Here is a 24462-nt window from a genome sequence, read left to right as displayed (position 1 = left end):
ATATAGTGAGTTTTCTTCAGGCTTTGGGCTGTAGTTTCCCCCAATCAAAATAAATATATATGTTAACGGCGTGCATTATTTGAAAGAAATTCCTTTTCTACTCTTCTGTAGGTTGGGTTTCATTAGAGCTCAGGCCATAGACCATGTAGAGATGAATGAGTGTTATATCCTGATAAATCCCTGAGATCTGTTACATTTATTTTTACTTTAGCAGCCTCTTCACATATTGAAAACTATGAGCAAACTAATTTTAACCATAGATTTAAAAGATTACATTTCTGGCACAATTAAAAAAAGAAAACCGTGTGGGTTTGGGTACTTTGACATTGTTCAGGCATCCATGCCTACCTGTAATCTGGGGAAAGATAGAAGTAAAAAGTGTGAGAGAAAAACATCAAAAGAGTTTGGTATGTTATCAAGGGTTTGCTGTTCTTGGTAAAATATTAATGGCAGTATTATTCCATTATAATTGTATTATTATGTTTCCATAGAGATGTTAGCCAAATAACCTTTCAGCATCTAAAAATATCTCGTGGTCTGATAAAATGGTATATTGCTTATTTGGCTATGATTGTATGTCATCTGATAGTATCTGAATTAGCAAAGTTGCATAGCTTAAGTCGTTTTAGGGTAGTGATCAAATGTTCTGCTTTTAAATTATACATTAACCGGGCCTTAAAGATGGAGTCCTGTATAACCTCAAAATAGTGTGTACAAAAAGAAAAAACTAACAAAAATAATTATAGTTTAATTGCAGTTTTATCCACACAGACAGCTGTGCAGAAATCTTAAGTAACATGCATACTGTACCTCCCGCTGCAACTGTAGATACTGTATAATATTTACAGTATCATGAAAACGTGGGTCACAAAAGAGTAAGGAGAACACTTAACACTTTTTCCTGTTCATAACTAAGGTCAACAGTGTATGGTTTTTACTTTGAAATGTTTCATGCTCAGTGCCTTGAAGCTTCTAGGAAAAAAAGGAGCTGTTCCAATTTGAACAGCACAAATGTATTATTCATTTTTTTATATTGTTTTCACCAGTGAACAACATTTTCTATTGCTTATGCAGGCAAGCTTACATCACATATTATTAATTTGTTGTAACACCTCTTCAATATATTTGGTTGTAATGTAGTAGTAGACTGCACTGTAATGTTCAAACATGTAAGTGATGATCCATTTAGTACAGTACACTTCGCAAGACATAATGTCATTGAATCAGTCGAAAACAATCATTAAGATCTCTACCATTATGAGTTTTTTTAATGTTAATGAATATTTAAATAAAAAATGTTAAATGTGATATTTTCCTTCATGTTTATGCAAGGCATGTAGGGAAGCTGTGATGTTTATTGTATTGTTTTTTTTCTTGGCATGATAATTCACTGCATTTTCACTGTGATTGCATTCCATAAAGGTGTTGACTTCACTTTTAAAACCATCCTGATAAACTTGTACATACACAGATGTACATTCGGATGCCTAAAGTAGAATTCAAAGGACCATTTGTCATCTGTGGTACGAGGTTGATTCACCACTCTACTCGCTACCTGATTGGCTGATGCAAACAGTGAAGTTTATAATTAGGGGTATGAAAGTACAGTAGATTTAAAAACAACATTTACTAGTTTTAATTCACACATTTTGAAAAAAGCAAGTTAGCGATTGGTAAATTTTAACAATATTAAAAAAAAGAAATGCCAAAAGATTTGTCGACTTGACTTAGAATTCATTATATAAATGTAAACTCAGCTGGGATAAGCAACCCCTGGTTATTATCAGCTTGTTAGACCAAGGAATCACCCTGGATAATTATGTTATAAAATCCAGATTATTCTGGTGGGGTTAATAAATCAAGTTTCTTATCAGTTTTATGATAGGTTTTGCAATCTACTGTAAGAGATGTTAGACTATAAAACTAGCAAGACACAACTATGTTGCAGGAAGGATCAGGTAAATAATAGTTCAGAGTTCAGAGTTGTTTTCTTCCTGGTTTTCTATGGTTGAATTATTTTTATTCCTCTCAAAAAATGTGCCTTTGCCTGACTAGCTTCAACGTGGGGTCAATAGATCACAGATATGAAAAGATCACCATGCTTAACAACACTGCCCCTGCAGGGCGACTTGGAAATACTGCATTTGCATTGTCGCCCAGCTTCTCTCGCCTATTAATAACTTCTCCAGCGTGTGATTAGTAAGGAAGTTCTTTATAGGTGCAGTCAGCAACCCTGTAGCTGACCATAGTCATCAACATTTTGGCATACTGCTCAAATGGAAAGCACTGAATGTGCAATATGGGGTCTGGATAATTCTGCATTCATACTGCAGACATTACAGATAAGTTTAATTTGGGCCATTCTTGTGAACAGACTTTGCTGTTGTGGTACTTAATGAGGTATGGGGAAATGTCACACCAGACAAATGTGAACACCTTGCAGATTTGTCATATTCATGGTGGCTCCTCCATCCTTTGACATTGGAATTGTCCAATTGTTGCAAGCATAAGCGTATTAAACCTCGATGCTATCCTTGTAATAAAATTCAAAATATTAGTTGGAATGGCATGTACAGACGTGCTCAGATTTGTTGGTGCCCTTACAGCTAATTGAAATAATGCTTCATTCCTCCTGAAAAGTGATGAAATTAAAAGCTATTTTATCATGTATACTTGCATGCCTTTGGTATGTCATAGAATAAAGCAAAGAAGCTGTGAAAAGAGATGAATTATTGCTTATTCTACAAAGATATTCTTAAATGGCCTGGACACATTTGTTGGTACCCCTTAGAAAGATAATGAATAATTGGATTATAGTGATATTTCAAACTAATTAGTTTTTTTAATTAGTATCACACATGTCTCCAATCTTGTAATCATTCATTCCGCCTATTTAAATGGAGAAAAGTAGTCACTGTGCTGTTTGGTATCATTGTGTGCACCACACTGAACATGGACCAGAGAAAGCAAAGGAGAGAGTTGTCTGAGGAGATCAGAAAGAAAATAATAGACAAGCATGGTAAAGGTAAAGGCTACAAGACCATCTCCAAGCAGCTTGATGTTCCTGTGACAACAGTTGCAAATATTATTAAGAAGTTTAAGGTGCATGGAACTGTAGCCAACCTCCCTGGGCGCGGCCGCAAGAGGAAAATCGGCCCCAGATTGAACAGAAGGATAGTGCGAATGGTAGAAAAAGAACTAAGGATAACTGCCAAAGAGATACAAGCTGAACTCCAAGGTGAAGGAAGTTTATGATAGCACCATCCGTCACTTTTTGAGCGAAAGTGGGCTCCATGGAAGAAGACCCAGGAGGACTCCACTTTTGACAGAATAACATAAAAAAGCCAGACTGGAATTTGCTAAAATGCATATTGACAAGCAACAATCCTTCTGGGAGAATGTTCTTTGGACAGATGAGTCAAAACTGGAGCTTTTTGGTAAGTCACATCAGCTCTATGTTCACAGACGAAAAATGAAGCTTTCAAAGAAAAGAACACCATACCCACAGTGAAACATGGAGGAGGCTCGGTTATGTTTTGGGGCTGCTTTGCTGCGCCTGGCACAGGGTGCCTTGAATCTGTGCAGGGCACAATGAAATCTCAAGACTATCAAGGCATTCTGGAGCGAAACGTACTGCCCAGTGTCAGAAAGCTCTGTCTCAGTCACAGGTCATGGGTCCTCCAACAGGATAATGACCCAAAACACACAGCTAAAAGCACCCAAGAACGGATAAGAACAAAACATTCGACTATTCTGAAGTGGCCTTCTATGAGTCCTGATCTGAATCCTATCGAACATCTATGGAAAGAGCTGAAACTTGCAGTCTGGAGAAGGCACCCATCAAACCTGAGACAGCTGGAGCAGTTTGCTCAGGAAGAGTGGGCCAAACTACCTGTTAACAGGTGCAGAAGTCTCATTGAGAGCTACAGAAAACGTTTGATTGCAGTGATTGCCTCTAAAGGTTGTGCAACAAAATATTAGGTTAGGGGTTCCATCATTTTTGTCCATGCCATTTTCATTTGTTTTATTATTTACAATATTATGTTGAATAAAAAATCAAAAGCAAAGTCTGATTTCTATTAAATATGGAATAAACAATGGTGGATGCAAATTACTTTTGTCAGTTTCAAGTTATTTCAGAAAAAATTGTGCATTCTTCGTTTTTTGTGGAGGGGTACCAACAAATTTGAGCACGTCTGTATTTGCTTGTAAGCATGTAAGAGTTAAAATGCCAAGACAAATCCTTCCAGAAAGTCCAGAAACATGAAACACAAGCTGATTAATTTCACTCAGCACAATACATATACAATCAGACACATTATATATTATTTATTTTTAAAACAAGCAAAATATGTTTTATTTTGTATAATCTATATGTTAGAGACTTTTGTTTTCCATTAATAATATTGTATCCTAACCTCTTGCAGACTTCAATTACATTTATTATCCAAGCTCCATGGAAAAGCAAACATGGTATGCAATAACTGGGTGATAAATAATGGATGAGTGCATTCAATTAACACTAAGGTATTTCATGTTGAAAAAAACTTGTAGAAAAGTAAAACAAAAACAAGTAACCTGTGTTTATGTAACTATTTCTAAATATATTTTTGTATTCTAGCTGGAGCATGAGAAGCAGCGATGGAAGCCGGTTTTGGTGGTTGTAACTGAGAAAGACTTACTTCTGTATGACGGCATGCCAAGAATGAAGGAGGCCTGGTACAGCCCTGCTCACACCTACCCTCTGCTGGCTACCAGGTAAACATAGCCCACAGGACAGAAATCCTGAGCCCAGAGAGGATTAAAAGTGAATCTAGTGTTGAATTCACACTGCAGGCAGTGTGCTGTTGGAGCTGGAGAGTGCCAAATTAAACTCAAATACAAATGTAGAAGTTCAAACTGTTTCAATGTTATATAGTTTTTTAATTTTTAAAAATATGTATTTATTTATTTTTATTTGATATTTTAAGATGGATGTGCCGGTAGATGCAGAGGACGAATAATGCATTTAGTGGTATGTTAATGCTTTGAGCATAAATGTTTGAAGTAATGTACAAATTACCTAAGAATCTCTTATGGATCATTCCAGACCATTTTTGGGGAATAAGCGAGACAAATAACAATAGTATCACTAAAGATTGTTTCAAGGGACCCCCCCCCCCCAAAAAAATAATACACTTACGTAAAGGATTAAGCAACTGCCCTGGGCCAATTTAGCTGGAATGACCCAAAAATTGATATTACCGAAAACGCTAAAAACAACTTGTCAGAAGTTTAAGTTTCTTTAGTTTCTTATTACATTTTATGTCAAAAATACACACCAGGCAGCACCCATGGATACTGATGGCCAAGCAGTAGAGGGCAAGAAAGCTGAAAATAAATTAAGTGACAAAATGAGCCTGTACAGTAAATCCAATCGTACATGTAAAGGTAAAAAGAGGCTACCAGTGTGACTACCAAATGCATACACAGGTATTTAACTCAGCATTTCTTACTCAAAAAGCCTGAAAGTAAATAATATAACTCACAATTTATGTTTAAATGTAATAATCGCAGATATGTAGTTCAGTTTTCTGCAACAGACTCCCGAGGTACAAGTACTGTAGTACTGTGTATAGTGATATTGCAAAATGTCTGTCAAATGAACCAGAATATCATTACATGTATTCAGTTCACTGGTTTAACTTACTGTCTCTTTCGGATTCTGCGAGGCAGACAAGGTGCAAATGTTTACTCCAGTCAATATAATTAACAGGTTTTTTTTTAAAGGAGAACATTCCATGTTAATGTTACAAAATGAGAAACAAACAACCTGAATATCAGTTATTTTGAGGACTTCTACTACAAGTTACTGGCTGGGAATCTTGTCAGTCTATAGAGGAATATGCTGTTTGGTTACTTAACAAGAAATAATGTGGGGTTGGGACATTTACTCTCAAGGTGAGATGACCAAGGATGTTCAAGACCACCTGAAACCAATGCTTGCAAACAGATGTTAATTTAACTTAGTGTAGTGCCAGGTATAAAAAAAAAACAAACAAAAAAAAACCTTAAAAACTGTCTGCTCAGTAACCAAATAAAGTAAATACTGATAAACTAGGGAAAAAACACATACAGTACTGTACAGATTATTAACTTTAAAATGGTGTATGAGCATTGGCAAGTAGTTTGTCTGCTCAGTAAACTTGTATCTCTGTCTACTTCTCTATCCAGAAGCCAAAGTATTTTACCAAGAATGGTATGCTTGTCATTTCAGGCTTGTCCATTCAAGTCCTGGGAAAGGGTCACCACAGCCAGGAGTGGAGCTGTCCTTTGCAACTCGGACAGGCACCAGACAGGGCATTGAGTCCCATCTCTTCAGAGCAGAGACCAGCAAGGAGCTGTCTGAGTGGACCAGGCACATTGTACAGGGCTGCCACAACTCAGCCGAGCTCATCAAGGAAATCACCACAAGTGAGTGTGAGATTAACCTTGTTTTATCATTTTGTTTCCCATTTTCTTCTACGCACCCTCGGATTTATTATTTTCAATAAAACAGTATTTATAAATATTTGTATTCTCTGTGTGGACAGTACCAGTATTTATTTAACTGCTTTTAAAGGAGAAAACCATGTTCAATATATAAAACACATAAATGTGTTCAAGGGGCAAAGCTGCAGTATCAATTTAACTACTCATTCCTCTATTATTAATATTAACTTTTAAACTGTGTTTTGGTGTGGTACAAATCAAAATGTAAGCCTTATCATATTGTAGAACCATAGACAAAGGGTCAAACATCTTTATAATTAGAACTTTAGCACCTGCCTGCGATGTGTGACAAAAATTAAGTTGGAGATGGGCTGGCCTCATCTGCATAGCAACACTGATAAAGTTTGAGGCCCATGCTCAGCGTTGTAACCAGAGCTGATATTCTACCGAGGTTAAACTTAGGTTTCAAGCTATACCTGGCAGTATTTATATGACTGCTTGATATTTACTATTCAACCTCCAAATCTATGTTACACGGCAAACCAACAGAGAAAATTAAGGAGTCTTTTGTACTTTACCAGAATTTTTACATGAGCATCAGCACTGATGATGCAAAAAAACAACCAAGGACATGACCTTGGTGTCCTCATAGCTGGTTACCGTCATGCCCATGCTCAACCAAGATGGACTTCTTAGAATTCCAGAGCTGTTAGTTCAATCTAGCTATTGTAAGTAATGAGATATGTTTGGAAGTTTGAAAAAAAGTCAAGGCTACAAGGAAAGGACTTTTCTTTGTTCTGATTTTGTCGAGTCAGTCAGAAAAATTGAGAGCAGCTTTTAACAACTTGAACTGCCAGCTGCAAATAACAGCTAGAAAACACCCTGAATGAGTCAATAAACTCAAATACCATTAAAGGACTTAAAAGAGCTCCATTAACTGGGATCACTATTGAAGAAAAGGAAAGTGAATAATTAAAGAATGAGTGAATGGACTGAATTGGCCTACCTGGAATCTGTGAATTTTACTGGAAGAATATCTGTTCTTATTAAACAAAGCATGAAAGGGACACAGCCGTCATACAACGCTGCAACCTGAATTAACTGTTTTCTACAATTAAACTAAAGCATAGAGAATTACAGAAACTATACTTCAGGAATGTAATAAATGTAAATTTGCAGAAAAGTTGATGTTGTGAAATGTAAAAGGGATGTCTTACTTTGCTTTACAACAAAAGGGCAACATGTAATATTTCATGAAAGTAAATGACCAGCTAAACAGCTAGAATAATTAGAGGTGCTAGAGTTGTTTTAAAGAACAAATGAATGGGTGTTGTAGCTGTCAATTCTAATTCATCAGTTTTACTCCTAAAGTGGCATAGCAATTGTTTCAATATTCAGCAGTTTATATGTAGCTACATAATTAAGTAGTGATACCTTTGTTGGAATTAATGCTAGCAGGTCTATCACTGTTGACCAATCAATACAGTACATGGTTGCAGTGGGTGCAGAGGAAATGTTTAGTTTGAAAAGCTTTTCAAATTGGAAAAAGACATCTGAAAAATGTAGCAATTACCAAAAAAAACAGTTCACTTGTTTCAGTAGCTGTGAATTTGTTTTGCTCCCCCAACATTTTGGACACAAATCCTGCCTATGCTAGAACCAAACAAACAAGCAATATATTTTTTTCAGGTTGTTTGTAACATAAAGTTTTGTAACATAAACTCAGAATGTACAATAATATACAGCAGCTCTGCTACAAGCAGGTGTCAAAAACTTTAAAAAGAAAGACTTGAAAAACTGTCAAACACTCAAATGCCGGTAAATTCAACTTACACAGCTTTACTTTGAAATGTGTTTGAATTGGTTCACAATGAACAATTAGCAAACTGGTTAAATGTTATTGTTGAAAAGTGGAGAATGATTGAAGCTGACTGCTAATTAAATTTCGTGCTTTATTTTGACATTTCAATTCACACTAAACAGTTACTTTGTTTTTTACTAATTCAATGTGATGAACTGTAAAGTGTGTGGTTGACTTAAATTTGCCAAATAATAGAAAGACAAACAGACTGTATTTGAGTTCAGACGCCTTCATTTTGTAATTATCTTGCAGGAAGTCAGTAGGCTGGTGTGAAAATAAGAGACTCTTTTCTTCTTTTGTATCCTATTCGATCAACATTATGCACAAGTCAGGGGTTATGCAGAGGTCAGAGCTGGGCAAAGTTCCAATCCAGGTCTTTCTTCTGAATTGTTTAATTGAACCTCATAAACCTCCTTCTAGACCCATAAAGTAAACTCTTTCATTATATATTTGTCTTATTCTAATAATACAGTACATTTGCTCATAAGAACTACAGTTTGGAATGTTGAATCTCAGTCGGGCCTCGTTTAAAAACATGTCAATTGAGCAAACTTGAAATTTTAAAGTATGATAATGACTACATAGTTTTTTCAGTTTGAATACTAGAATACAACACAAAGAAAAGACCATCTGTCCAGCAACATAACAAACAGGGCTTAAAAAGAGCTGACACACTTAATTAATGGGACAGGCTGTGTGTATAAACTGTGTTGCACAAAGTATTGTGCTCTTAATACACAATGGATTTTCAAAAGCTGTTTTAATGCATTATGAATGGATTCATCTACACTACCGTAGTTTGTTTCACATCATGTAAATACTGTATGTAATAGCAGAATAAAACCACTTGTAAAAACCTTGTAGAAGTGCTCATTTAACTAAAGGTGCCCTGCATTTTCCCAAAGAGCATGCATATCTCTGGCGACAGGAAAGTTAATGATGGACATTTGTCAGGTCAGACTTGGTTTACTCATTCTTTATCACATAATCTTATCATTTCTGACTGTACGGACAGTGCTATATTGGGGAACTGTTTACAGTAATTGATTAAACTGGACATTTGTTACAATGAGTGAGAGTGAGTGAGACTGAGGGTGAGTGAAAGTTAACCGAACTTGGATTTTTTTTTTTTTGAAGGACAACTATGCTTTAGTACTCAATCTCATTCTTTTTCTTTTTAAAGCTGTGTTTGGTCAGTTGGAAAATTGTATTTCTAGGAGGTGTAATCCACATTGCTGTATTAAGCAGCTGTCATTCTACAAGACTGGTAATAAGTGGTTAGTTGGGTATGAATAGGTGGACATATAAGGAATTCAGGATATACAGGGTTGTCCCAAATGGCATCAGAGGCATACCTGTTAATATTGGTGGTCTCTCTATTTCTTTAAGGTCTGAAATGTCTTTAAGCATAAAGAGGTGTGGCCGTCCGATTATAACGGCATATATATGACATTGCCAATTCTTGACTTATAGTGTATATTATACTTCAAGACTAACAGAGCTATTGTATTTAAAAAGTACTGTAACCTAACCAAACACACAGAACTGTTATTTGAATGTGTTACAGCTAATGATATAACTCCACAAATCTTACAGGTTATGGACTTCTATTGGCTGTGCAGATGTAATGTGTTATGTTTTAAAGGAAGACGTGTTTTAGTTACATACTATGTTAAAGAAAGCATCAAATCCAGTTACTCTCAATAACAATAAGCTGCCTTTTGAAGCTTTTATGTCATTTACATTCAAATCTACAAGTGGGTAGCTGTTGTAGGATCAGGGAGATGGTTTGGACCACAAGAGCATGTGGCCTGTATAGTATGCAGGCTCAAAATAACTTTACAAAGAGCAGATAGTAAGCTTGTTAGCTGCAAGCATGTTTTGTTAATTGAAATAAAACAAAAAAAAGTGATGTCTGTACAGAAAAAGAGAGAGAACTAGTGGTGATTATAGAAACAGAACTTGATACTTGCTAATTGAAACTCAAAGGTCGCCCACTATTTGCAGCCATGTAAAGGAACGTCTTTGTGACCAACTCAATGAGTTTGTTTTGTTTGAGTTCTCTGGATTGGCAGGTCATTGACCTAAGCATTGTGAACAAAAACCACAGGTAGGACAGACTGTTCAAACAAAATCTGCCAACTCATGCATAGACCCATTCTGCTTGATTGTGGAGTGGGATGTTGCCTCATAAAGTAAACTCTACGGGGTGAAATGATCATGATTACATTGGGACTGTGATCTGTTCTCTGCATATGCTAGAGGGTGTGTGTTGCTTTAAGAAACCCTTTCTCTCATTGGATTGTTCAAAGAGTCCTGTAATACATTTTTTTTTAAACAAAGTATTGTAATTAAATTTCATTCATTTCACAGAATACAGATTGTCTCAAGGTTAATAATTGTAATTAATATCCTCTCTGGGTCAGATTTATTATCCCAGGCGACAGAGGTTTAATTAGTGATGGTGGCTGTGCAATGTGTAAAAACGTAAATGTATGTATGTCACACTTTAGGGTTTTATATAAATCCAAAGAACCCCTTGAGGGTCTGTCACTGTGTTTTGCCCATGTTACATAAAAAAACAAAACAAAACAAAAACAACCACATATATGGTATTTTGAATTTTACATGGAAATTGGTCTAAATAATTATAGGACAAAGTCATGAAAATCAAAGAGTGGTATCCTTGTTAAATGCCAAATCTCATTTAAGTAAATGGGATTTCAGATGTAAGCTGGACACCACAATTCATTCTTTAGCACACATTACTGAGAGTATCAGAAGCTGAGAATATAAGGCAGTACCTGTCTGTATGTACGTCACACTTTCAGTAGAGCCTAACTGTCTCACAGTAGCTGAAGTAACAGTAATCCGTTTTATGTTGGGGTTAGAAAGTACATTATCCATATTCATTTAAAACCTGTATTATAACAAGTTTGGCTCAACTAAGTGAATACTTATAAATCATTTTCATTGTGCTGACATTTGACTGGCTGAACTATTTGAGGCGCTTGTCTTATTTTCCTCAAACACTGAAAGGGGAATTTGTTGTGAGATTCTACTTGATATGCGTAGAGGAAGGACAAGGGATAAGCATGTTATTACATTCCTTATTTTGTAATTTTAGGTTGTACATACAAGAACCAAGAATGCCGTCTGACTATTCACTACGAGCAAGGGTTCAACGTGTCAGCTGAACTGCAGGAAGGGGCTTTGTTAAAACCCCTTTTTAATTATCCTTTTGAGAAACTCAGAATGTCCTCGGATGATGGGGTGAGGATGCTTTTCTTAGACTTTGGAGGAAAGGAGGGTGAAATAGTAAGTATTTTGTTCTCAATTTAAATTTTTTAACCAAATTCTCATATATTAAATTTAGCCATCTATGCACTCCAGATCATTAGAAATGAAACCTGTTCCACTTGTTAACCTTTTCCCTGAAGAGTTTTTGCTGCATGAAACCTAGTTGCAAATATTTCACAGTACAGGATCTAAAAGAAACACAATCACACTCTATGCATTTCCAAAAGAACAGGGCTGAATTTGCGGAGCAGAAAGACACACCTCTATATTCCTCAATTACCAGAGATCATTACAAGCTCAAGGGGCAAAACTGAAATTAAAAGTTTGCATTGCCTGGGGCTGGTTCAATCAAATTACAGAACCGATTTTATGACTTGCATTATTTTGCTGTTCAATTACACAGTTGTCAAAAACAAAGCTCTTGAAACACAAATATACGGCACCTCTAAAAAGTTTGATTGAATGTCACCATAGAACAGGAAATAACAAAGGTGTATTTCTTTGTATTTAATCTCCCTTCTAGTGTTTTAACTAACATTTATATGCCTAAAATATATACAAAATAGACATTTCAGTGGGCAGGTACTACAGATTGTGAGACTTTTCTAAGGGAGGGGACTACCAGGTAATGGGGGCTAAAACCTGAATTTAATAAAAAGAAATTAAGACCTCACGACATGACTAGAAATAGTAGAGCTTTACTGGGATTTGTGAAACTTGATCAATGAAATGCAGGGGTCTTTGCCAGCAAACAGTTATTAAAGTGTATGTATAGTCATATTATGTTGTTAGGAATGTGTAATGTAGGCTAATGTAATTTTCTTTTGTTATGCTGGCAGTACACTGCTGTGTACTAAGTGGGGCTGTCACTTACTTCTATAAAGACACTTTGGCTTATCTAGCCCCTGAAACATACGTCTATGGCAGGCAACTATAACGGAGCACGAACTCCTGAACTCATAAGCACCTTAACATGGTAAAAAAACAAAAAAAGTAATTTGAAGCTACTTACCCTTAAGGTACTGTATATACTGGTGTAAAATACTTAAGTATTCAAAACTGAAGACCTGAATGGGATTGTACTCAATAATTGTTGGGTGGCTTTCCAGGCAAAAACATTGCTGCAAAAACTGATGGGCTGTGCAGAAAGATACTTTTGTAGACCAACCTTTTCCTTTCATTTTCTTCTAGCAACTCGATCTCCACAGTTGTCCGAAGCCCGTCGTTTTTATTCTTCATTCATTTCTCTCTGCAAAGATTGCACGGCTCGGCTTGGTGGCGCGAGACAGATTGACTGCTGAGTGACTGAACGAACGTCCCAGAACAGAATCTAGTGGCTGGTAGCCATGTATAGTACATTGGGGATCAAGACACCTTTTTAACATGGTACAAAAAATGTGTAAAATGGGGCCAAGTTAGACCCAGGAGTATTTTGGGACAAAGAACATTTGTCCATTTGTTCACATTGAAATACAGTTTAATTTAAAATTATAACATATATTTTTTAGGAAATGCATATGTATTCATAATTGAAGTAGGGATAAATAACACTAAGCAATTCTAAAATAGAATACTGGATGATTTGGGGTGGGGGGGGTATTGATGAATGTTTATTCTGTCTGTAAACAATTTGGACTGAGAGGCCCTCTAATGCATTTGTAGCATCCACTTCTCTGTGTTACATGTAAGGCTGAAACAACATCTGTTTTTTGTTTAATACAGTAGGTGTCTACAGCTTATGCATAAACAGGTTACATCTCTGGCAGCTATTGTAAATGGAGAACTGAAGTTTTAAAAAAAATAGTACTAATTTTTGATTAGCCATTCTTGCCTTCATTAGTGCAAATAATATTGTATTGTACATCTGAAGGAAGAAACTGATTGTTTTCCCTTTGATTCACCACCACCGTGCTTTTACAGATCATGAAACTGATCATGAAACCGGTGGCTGTTGCCTCCTTGATTTTAGTTCAACAATCGTGCTCTGTTAGTCATCATACAATCCGACTATGAAAAAAAGCAATATTGAAGTTAGAATTTTTTCTATACTATGGTCCACATTCTGAACAAGGTATTGCTTCCTATTATGCACTATTTCATGATAACACACAACTCAATTTAAGTGTACTTTACTTCTTTTTAACCTAAAGGTGTGCTTGCCAACGTCTTCCAAGACATTATTTTCTTACTATACAGTTTCTTAGCTTTGGTGCAACCGTCCCTAGATTCCCACAACACATTTTAATTTAATGTTGTTTTTCTTGCATGTGTTTAACTGTATTTATTCAGATTACTGTAACAGAAGGAAGTCACAGATTACCACAACAATCCCACCACAGACACATTGAATTTAAGGGAAGTCAAATCCACTTTAATGTTATGATGTTTTATTGCTAAAGATAGTTGGACATCTTTATTGTGATGCTTGCAGCCATTTTTATTTTAAAGAGACAGAAGACATTAAAATAAACCTCACACTGATCAACTTGAAGTGACTCTCAAGCAGAATACAATATATAGTATTATTTATTCTTAAAATGACAGGGGTGACTCAAATATGTAGCAAATGACCTAGCCAAGCAGAAAAGTAAGAAAACTGAATACACAATGCAATTCGGCAAAAGCGAGTGGTATGAGTTGCTGCACTTTATTTTTTCAGGACGACCATCGGTGTTGATATTTTCATTTTAAAGTACAGCACTTGAAAGAGGTTTACAGCAGTGAAGTCACTTACTATAAAGCACATATAGCCAGTCGATATCAATAATTTTCCTAAAAACAAATGGTGACTACAAGTTTATATGTAATGCACACTATAATTTCTCCATTTAGGTAATGGACAATACCCATAGCACAGCAACCCTATGGGTTTCTGAATCATTTATTTTTTAACACACAGTAACATATATTTTGTTTTTTGATCTGTATTATATTACTGAATAACTAATGGTTGCCAGGGGCATTGTGTTGCACACAAGACCCATCCATTAACAGCTGATGTCAAAGGAACTTCCTATGATAAAACCATACATTGACTTAAATTAAAATCAGAATAGGCTACTTTAGTTCCTATGTGCAAAACGTTATATATATATATATATATATATATAATAAAAAGTGGTACGAATATAACAAAGTCTTATTTTAAATCTTGTGTTAACCAATGGTTATTACTGTTTGGTCAATCGGTTCAGCTTGATATACAGTAAACATTTCCCAAGAAACTACAGCAATAGCCTTCTGTTGCCGGTAACATGTAAACTAGTTGGAAAAAAACATACGTTGTTACCAAGCATTTATTCCCATGTTGTAAAAGGCTGTCATTATTAAATATGGAATTATATAATGGTGTACCCAGCGTTGGAAATAATGATGTACACGTAAAGCTGAAAGTGAAGGGTACACAGGTTTCCAACGTCTCAATGGATGCAGCACAATGCGTACTGCATGTGTTGCAGCTGAATTGTTTGGCAGGGGAAACTTGATTGGGTTTAATGGAAAAATAAATATTTCATACAAATTTTAAAGAGACAAGAAAGAAAAAGTCAGAAATCATCTTAAAAACTTGATCTCAACCTGATTGCCAGTTGATTTTCAACTTCAATGAGAACAACTAATAGAGAAAGTGATACAAAAGCGCCTGTCAACATTATTATGCTTCACCAACATTCAGTCTGATGTTGATCTGTCTTGTAATGTATAGTATCAGGGATGTTCCTTTCCAACCATGTAAATTGCAATGGAGGGGCAAGCTGATTTATCATTTAAAAAAAAAAAAAAAATTCTTTACAAGCCAAAATAAATCTTTCGGAAGAACAATGGCAATGTAACGTGAAGGTGTCTTATATTTTATACTTGTTTTTGAAACTGCAGAAATAATGGATTATTTGGCTTATTTATAGAACCAATGGAAATACTGTAGGTTGTTGCCAAGACATTGCCCAATATTCATTTGCCATCATATCCATGTTGACAAGGAAAAGAACAAAGCTCTTGTGTTTAACTGGGGGGGGGGGATGTGCTGGCATTCACTGCCAAGTACATTCTCCCAGAGCTTTACTAGGATGTGATCTAAATTATAAAAGGCACAGAGTACATCGATATCATCTTTGAAACATGTACCATTTTCTTTCCTGATGTCGCCTTTGTTCATTGTTTCACTGATAAACATGGGGGAAAAATAAATAGATGATGTATTTGCTGCTATTTTAAAATTAGAAAAAGAAAATGTAATTATTATATCATAATAAATGTTATTCTTGTCAAGTACTGGGCTTCATTGATACCATTTGACATGAAATACTGATATATGCTGTTATCCTGTTTCGCGGGTGTTAAATCTTAAGCTATTCAACGGTGCCATGAATGGTGTAAAAAACAGAATACTGCATTCCTCGACAAGCTTTTATGTTGCTTATCACAATATTTCAAAGATTCACTCAAAGAAATGCCATGCCATGAGATCACTGGATTTCTTTAACAATGACTTGCTAATTTATTTACAGCAACTAACTTAGATTATGTAGTTAATACAACTGTATATACACTTTACATAGCATAAAGTATTAAATCAGACCTGCCAAAAATACAATCAATTGCCTTTATTTCAAATTGCAAAAAAAAGAATAAATGCCAATTGAGTCATAGAAGAGCTTCTATTGCGGAAAGGGCAAGTTTTTTGTGCAACCGATTATAAGAACACTAAACTGGTGTATAAAATGACATATCTGACCTTTCTCATGCCCTCCCTTTTGTCAAAAGAAATTCTAACTTTCAGCAAGTTGCATTTTGTGGAATGAGGTCACGAGGTGGGAATCACAAAGTAAAGAACATTTGAGAGCAATGTAGGAGGTATACTGAAAACTGAAGTTAAATAAGTTATGTGTGTTTTAAGTAGATGTATAATAGTATTCAATGTACAACATGTATTATTTTGAACTACCTGTAACCAGTGTCTTTGCTTTGCCAGCATGTTGGACAGTCAGGATAAATTGATTTGGAGGTGAAAAAAGGATAGGAGGTATTTTGTTACAGTTTTGTATACTGTTCCCAGTTTAATTCAATACTTTTGATCACTTTAAAGCAAAATGTATTAAGGTTTATTCATAGGCTTTATCAATTATTTAGCCTTTCTAGCTGAACAAACCTCTTAGCTGTAACTTAATTCTAAAGAACCCGATTGCAGTGATATCATTATTTATGTACAGTATAGTATTTATGTACTGGAACAACACTACATATAAGGCAGACAGTGTAAAATGTAAATAATAGTATACATTTATAGTATAGATGTGTCAGTTAATTCTTTAATGATGCAAACTGGTTGTAAGCTTTTCATAAAAAAAAAAAAAAAGGTTAAAAACATTTTATAAAAATTCCTTCAAGACCAAACATTTTACATTAACAACAGGATGTATATTAGCCATCAGCAGTTGCATATGATCTTTAGAAATCCAAAACCCCACTTAGGTTAGGAAAGCAGAAATTACTCTTTCTTATCATCTCAAAGCTCTGTTTCCAAATCAACTAATTGGCATTGGCCAAAGTAAACAGTACAGTTCCATACCAAACATATCTTATTGTTGGACTAAGTGTACTATAAAAAAATTCTCCGTACTAGGCAGCAAAAAAACAATTATTTTGGGTCGAGGAGCCACTTGAGAAAATAAAGACTGCTTGTATTGGTTGCCAACAAGCCCATATACATTGATTTGAGGGAAAAAGACAACCAGTTCTTCACAAAGATAATTTATTTTAACAAATTATTTCCATTATTCTTATTTTTTATTTTAGCTTTTCTCTTCACATATTTTTTAAAAAACAAAAAAGCACAAACAAAATCAACGTGTTGACAGTCTTAATCATGAGTAGACTTAATTTGATACAATCGAACACCTCTTTTTTATACACTCAATTTTCCACAGGTGATTAATCACCTTTGCGTCACAAACCTTCTATTGACAATTAGAACAATCAAAAACAAATGAACATAAGTAGTAATTAGGTACAGAAACAAAAACAAAAGGCAAAAGACCATACTTTTTAATATTATTTTAAACACTCAATCTGTACATCGACACAAGACTTTTTATACCACTAGATAGTCTTTTACTAAAGTTACTTTTTTTTTTTTTTTTACTCTGCAACTTGAATAATGAACTGAGGTATATTTACATGCAAACATACATTCTACAAAAAAGAGGAGCCAGATATATTTACATTCTCAGCTTTCTGCTATAATGCACTAAAAGAACACAAAAAATGTCCCCGTAAAGTCTTAACACAAACAGAATATTTTGACTTAAACTTATCTCCTCTATGCAAATATATATTTGTATATTTACAAATGACTCTTGACAGGTTCAAAAAACAATGAAAAAAGTCCACAGGGACATATTTTTCTTCATAATTCTCCTTGGAGTGGGTGCATTTTGACAGTCTTTCCTGGCAGCAGTGACTTATCACAGAACTGTTTCAAAATACCTTAAGTGATATGTTAACAAAAATTGCATTGCATGCCTACTGTTCTCTGCTTAATTGTTTACTTAGGAAAAAATGGATGTGCCTTTAACTTTAGTTTACAATCTACATACTGTAATTACAACCATCTGCAAAAAAGAACAATGTTAGGGAATTAAAGCCTGCTGTTTTTTTCTAAAATCAGACTATAAATAGGATGTGAACTTTACACTGGCCAATTTGTTTGCAATGTTTAATCTCTCTGATTTGCTCTAAAAAGCTCAAATGCTAGCATAGATTTTCATTAAATTTGCAAGTACTGCTTGATATCATTGATTGTATCTAAAATCAAGTGCTAAAATAAAAATACGATACCAGTTTTATTTTGAGTTGTTTTGTTTAATTCTCATTTTATGATAAAATGCTTTATTAACAAACACTCCCATTGCATGAAATACTTTTATTACAGACGGTACAAAAATATGCACACAGCATAATGACAAAAAGGGACAGTATAAAAAATCTGACATCTGTTTATACTTTTTAAATTACTACAATATGTTGTACTACTTAATAGTCAACACCCAAATTCAAGATCCTAGATTCAACATTCTTTCCACTAAGCTTTTGCTAATTCCTTTTAATGCTGTTACTGCAACTGGAAGACAAACAGCCTTTCATTAACACAATGAGTACAAACAGCAAACTGATTATTACACATTCACAAAAGTCCCATCAGTAGAGGAGTGTCATTTTTTAGAAGTCTTTTCCAACACCCAGTCAATTACCTGCAAAATACCAACAACCACCAGGTATCAGATCTCAGCAAATACACTGTTCAGGTGTTACAAGACATCAAAAATGAATTACCTGTAAAAGAGCACCTGCCAATACAGGCCACTTTTAAATGGTTTCCTGAGCAGGTATGATAAGCAGTTTTGACTGCATAGTTATTGTTTGTAGAAACTGTTTATTAAAATGGCTTTGGAATACATTTGAAACCACAAAGGAAGTCTGAATATGCTGGCACCGTCGACAGGAAACTACCATAAAAAAATGTTGCCTGGAAACACCAAATACTGTACTATAAGTTATCAGAATGGAACATTCGTGTACATCATAGTATATATCTATTGTCACAATTAAACACAGGAAACAGAATGATATCTTACGGCTGACATTACCTGTTTTGCATTACTTTTGGCAGCTTTCTTCATTTCCTCATGTAGACCTCTGGAGGTTTGCAGATCCTGTTAAGAATAAAAAAAAAAAAAATGTACTGTCGTGTCATGAAGATTCAGGGCAAACTAAAACTCTGGTGCTTTCAGTTTGGTCTACTGCCGAGGTTGCTGTGGCCACTGACTGTGTACGAGGTTTCTTTGACAACAGTAGAGAAGCTGGAAGCTTTAATCAGTTCATACATCAGGAAATGGTTGGGAGTTCCACGCTGCCTCAGCAGAGTGGGACTTTATGGTAAAGGAATACTGCAGCTACCAGTCTCCGCTCTAACCGAGGAGTTTAAGTGCGCCAAGGTCAGACTGGAAATGACATTAGTAGAGTCACGTGACAAATGCGTAAGGGAGGCAGCACCTGTGTTGAAAACTGGAAGAAAGTGGGCAGCAAAGAAAGCTGTGGAAGATGCAAAGGCTGCCCTTCGAATTGGTGATATCATGGGGCAAGTTCAGCATGGAAGAGGGGGTCTTGGTCTCAGTTCAGCTCCTCCTACATGGCACAAGGCAGCCCCAGCTCAAAGGAGGAAGCTGGTAGTCAACGAGGTGCAAAAGCAGGAGGAGAGGATGAGGTGTATAAAGGCCATTTCCCAGGCCAAGCAGGGAGAATGGATGAGATGGGAGAGTGTGGAACAACGCAAGATTGGCTGGCAAGACCTATGGTCAATGGAACAGAGCAGGATCAGTTTCCTCATCAGGTCAACATATGATGTTCTCCCATCACCACAGAACCCAAACCTCTGGGTAGGAGAGGATCCCTCATGTCCTTTGTGTTCATCACCTGCAACATTAAGGCACATTTTGACAGGATGTAAGGTGGCTCTTAGCCAAGGACGGTTTACATGGCGCCATGACCAGGTGCTGCGATGTTTGGCCTTAGCATTGGAAGACAAGCATAACATGACCAATAAGTTGCCACCTGTTCCATCAAAACATTACACACAAAAGACAACATTCCTCCGCCCAGGAGAGCAACCACCAAGAAAAGGTGTTAAAACCAATCCTCGCCCAGGACAACTGGAAGCTGCTAGAGACTGGAAAATGCTGGCAGATGTTGGTCAACGGCTTATTTTTCCACCTGAGATTGCCACCACTAACCTTCGACCAGATATTGTCTTGTGGTCTGGATCAGCACGCCTTGTTCACCTGGTAGAGTTAACAGTGCCATGGGAGGATGCTGTAGATGAGGCGTATGAGAGGAAGAAACTGCGGTATGCTCAACTAGTCACTGAAGCGGAACAGCGAGGATGGAGAATCCGGGTTTACCCAGTGGAGGTGGGTTGTCGAGGATTTGTGGCACACTCTACAACCCAGTTTCTCAGAGACGTTGGATTCAGTGGCCAAGAGTTGCGTCGCACAGTGAAGAACTTATCTGAAGCAGCAGAGAGGAGCAGCAACTGGCTGTGGTTGAGACGGAAAGATTCTGGCTGGGGATCTCAAGCACAATAGAAAGAAAGAAACGCTGATGTACAGGTAAGTAAGCTGGGCTGAGTTGAGTGGGGGACGGAGGGGGGTGATGCTGGGACGGCAGAATCACCGTCGAGCCCTCTTGAGGTGTCGTGGGCTAGTCAACGAAACACTGAGGATGGAAGGTGCCCACTTGAAGACCCCAGAGATGTACCCTACTTAGCTCAATCCAAATGGTTGTCATGCTGATGCGCTGGGGAGACCGCACTGTGGTTGATCCCCCAGCCAGCATCGCAGCCGTTGTGTGTGCTGATGCGCCAGGGAGTCAAAATAAGCTGATCCCTGGAGCCAGCATTACACTTCAGCCATTAACACCAGACAGAAGGATATCTACATCATCATATGGAAGGAAACGTAAATGGATGGAGACACATATGGATCACATTAGTTTACTGTAAAGCTACGTCTTAGTTGGTGCTTATCTTGGCGAGAGCCGAGTTCAAATCAGCATGAAGTTTTAACATCTACTCTCGTGTAATGGAAATCAGGGCATTAAATTATTTAAGACCATCATCCCCTAGGTTTCACCAGAGGAGTATGGTAGTCTCAAATTATCTGGGAAACCCAACCTCAATACTTCAAAAGTTCAAATATATGATGAATGTGTATCTATAACAATAACCTGGGTAAAATAAATAAGTTTACTCAATACAGAATAGTGAGATGAATAAAGCAATGATTCACTTATGCAGTTCAAAGTTACAGAATGGCATCAATCAGAGAAAACAAAGGGCTACATCAAACAATCAATTAATTTAACATTTCAGAGAGCCCCTGTATGACCATAAGAGTGATTAACGGGTTAAACTTATCCAAAATTGCACAGCACCTACAAATTCTAAGAAGGCGATAAACAGAACAGAGCTAGCCGCGTAACTATGTAGATGAGTGATAACGACAAGGCCAAGTTGACTCCCTAGAATTTCCAGGTGTTGGTGCCCCAATTATTCTTGTTTCAATAGCAACTAGATACTAACGTGTGTAAACACCCTCAAGGTCAGAAAAAGAGCAGTCATTTGTTTGTGAAATTGACTTGATTCCACAGTCGGACAAAGAGAAAAAAAGAGCAGTGAACAACAACTGAAAATAACAGCTGCAAGTAACATCCAGCAAACACCCTAAATAATTCAATTAACTTGGAAGAAAACTCAAATATTGTTTAACAGACTTTATAAAGGGACTATATTAGCATAGACTGTCTTTGAAGAAAGGAAAGCTAATAATTAATTAATTAATGAATGAATTAATTAATGAACTGATTTGTCTGAATGGGAAAGGACAGCTCTACATGAAGAAGATTTTCTTATTGAATAAAGCCTGAACGACAGACTGTGCCCTCGCCTTGCCACTGAACCTTCTCCAATTAAACTAATGAATAAAAAGGATTTTCTGAAACTTGGGGAATGCAATAAATGTATATTTGGAGAAAGGTTGATGTTTATGAAATGTAAAGGGTGTGCTTATAAGTTGCTTCATAACAAAAAGTGCCAGTTTAATATTTCATTAAAATAAATTAACAACTAAACAGAATGAGAATAATAGCTTAATTGGAATTCACTGAATTTTTATTTTGTTATTTACAGACATTTTCTCAAACAGTTATCCTGCTTGCATATTTACATTATTATATTTGCTGATTTAAGAGTGGTACTAATTCTTATAGAAAAGACAAATTATAGACAACTGATAAATGCTTGCTTTTACATGTAATTGATATTTACATTGAAGCTGAGATTATTTGAATAGTATTTGCTTGCTGAGATTATTTGAATAGTATTTGCTTGCTGAGATTAATGTACTGACTATTTTGATCCTAATCTTCTTTTCTATTTTTGTACCATATTACTTAACTAACTTTTTGATAAAATTCATAAAAAATATAACAGTGTTGTGTGTTTTATTGTTCAGTTGTTTTGTCTCTCCGGCCTTGAACTCGTCTTGAGAACCAAGGTCCAATAAAGTTACAGGTTTGCATATGATGGTTTATACAGTTACTGCAACTATTAATATTCTTGATACTGAACTTAACAGTTGAAAAGAATGTTCAAGAAGTTTTGTGCAAATCAATTGTTTGTAAAAACATGTTCCCATGTTTTAGACATAGCGGCTCCCAGTTTTCAACACTCCTAAGACAAACCAATCAGAAAGAAGTAATTTGTCCTTAAATTTAGGATTTGTTTACGAAACACATGTGATACAATGTTCCATCAACTTTCTCAAACTGTTTAAGACATACAGAAACTTTACCAACATATATTGAAGCCTAGTTACAAAATCCCAATTTTTGGGGACAAATATACTGTAAGGATTTTGAAACTCTTGCCTATGTATTTCCCTGGCCTTGTGGAGACAGGCTAGCTTTTCACAGCTGTGACCTCGGAGAGATGATAAAACCTTTGTTTCTGCCTAATAAGCTGTTTTGATCCTATGTACAAAACAGTTTAACAATGGTGTACTCAATGACACAAAATAACACTATTTTAAAATAAACTTTAAAAGAATGCTAAAAAATTGCTGGATCTCTGATTAAACGCTTTTTGTTATTTTCCCCCCAGTTTCGGTAATCCATTACAAATACAATCCGTTGTCACTCCGACAGCAGAATAGCTTAACCAATAGCAGCTCAAATCACTCGGGTATCACATTTTCTGCTGTTTGCGCAGGTGCACAGGTTCGCAATACTAGAACACATGAGATGCTGGCTGGAAGTGATGTAGGTAAAAAAAGAAAAAGTGATGTGGGAGTAAAGTTTAAATCTGTAATAAAGTATTCACTTGCTTTTGTTTTAGGGTATTGAAAAATTGTAGGTGCCCGACTCTGGCTTGTAAGCAATTTTTGTACATGCCCCACCAAAATCTGTACATGCCCCGGGCATGTCGGGCAATATCATTTTCGAACACTGCAAACGATAATCAAACCAAATTAAAAACTGGTTCTAATTTACTTTTGTTAAAAGTGACATGCTATAACTTTAGGTGTTACGGAACGCATAATAACACACTATACAATTGGAGGCTTTTTGTGAGAACCACGCACCTTGTGTGGGGCAGTGTACACATTGTTCCAGTTAAAATGGCACAAGCTGTTATTGTTTCATCACCCTTTGTTCCTTTTCATTATAAAACCTGTTACTTATACTTCCCCATTTAATGATGAAGGAAGTGAGAAATCATTGCTGTAAACATTGTGTGATTTTCCTGTGTTTAATGTAAGCTCTGAATCAACACAGGGTTAATGAACTCATAAAATCAAGCTGTACATAGCAGGTGCACATCAGCAGTCTGCAATCACAAGCCTTATCGTTCGACCTTGTGATGCATGGGTATAGCGCTATGCTGCCTGTGAGAATTGAGCAAAACTCATATCATTGTTCTTAAACGTAACTTTTTGTTAACTGGGTTTCTGCTGACATTGGTAAAGTGAAGAAGAAATGCAAATGTTAACTTTCAATGTGCTGTGTCTCACACCATGCATCATGCTAGGGAAATAAGACCAATTTTGGTCAAGGAAATTACGTAAGCTAGCTATATATCTGTGTTGTACGAAGTCATTTCTTTGCTCAGCTCAATAACATCTTCACATAATGCCAGCTCAGAAACTAACATCTCTGTTACATGCCAGTTCAGAAAAAAGCCAACACCTGATGCCATGAAAGCTCAGCTTGGCTCAGAAAAC

At 36.1% G+C, this 24462-nt stretch overlaps 2 protein-coding genes across 2 annotated transcripts in view; one reads left to right on the top strand and one right to left on the bottom strand.

Annotated features, from left to right (window-relative positions):
• LOC117435603 (beta-1-syntrophin-like) overlaps window positions 1-18474 on the top strand; it is a 62392-nt gene extending 43918 nt beyond the window's left edge. Inside the window, exons 4-7 of the mRNA XM_034058926.3 lie at window positions 4622-4758; window positions 6257-6453; window positions 11460-11650; window positions 12824-18474. Coding sequence (XP_033914817.3) covers window positions 4622-4758; window positions 6257-6453; window positions 11460-11650; window positions 12824-12937 — 639 coding nt within the window. The 3' untranslated portion in view covers window positions 12938-18474. The remainder of the gene's footprint in view (window positions 1-4621; window positions 4759-6256; window positions 6454-11459; window positions 11651-12823) is intronic.
• The window catches only part of LOC117435602 (mdm2-binding protein-like), a 46831-nt gene continuing 40107 nt past the window's right edge, over window positions 17739-24462 (bottom strand). Inside the window, exons 21-22 of the mRNA XM_034058923.3 lie at window positions 19276-19341; window positions 17739-18879 (exon numbers count right to left, since the gene is read on the bottom strand). Coding sequence (XP_033914814.3) covers window positions 18841-18879; window positions 19276-19341 — 105 coding nt within the window. The 3' untranslated portion in view covers window positions 17739-18840. The remainder of the gene's footprint in view (window positions 18880-19275; window positions 19342-24462) is intronic.

This window comes from Acipenser ruthenus, chromosome 3 (assembly GCF_902713425.1).
Source record: "Acipenser ruthenus chromosome 3, fAciRut3.2 maternal haplotype, whole genome shotgun sequence".
In the NCBI taxonomy this organism is placed as follows: domain Eukaryota; kingdom Metazoa; phylum Chordata; class Actinopteri; order Acipenseriformes; family Acipenseridae; genus Acipenser; species Acipenser ruthenus.
Note: the sequence above shows the minus strand (reverse complement) of the source record. Positions and strands in the feature narration are given on the sequence as shown.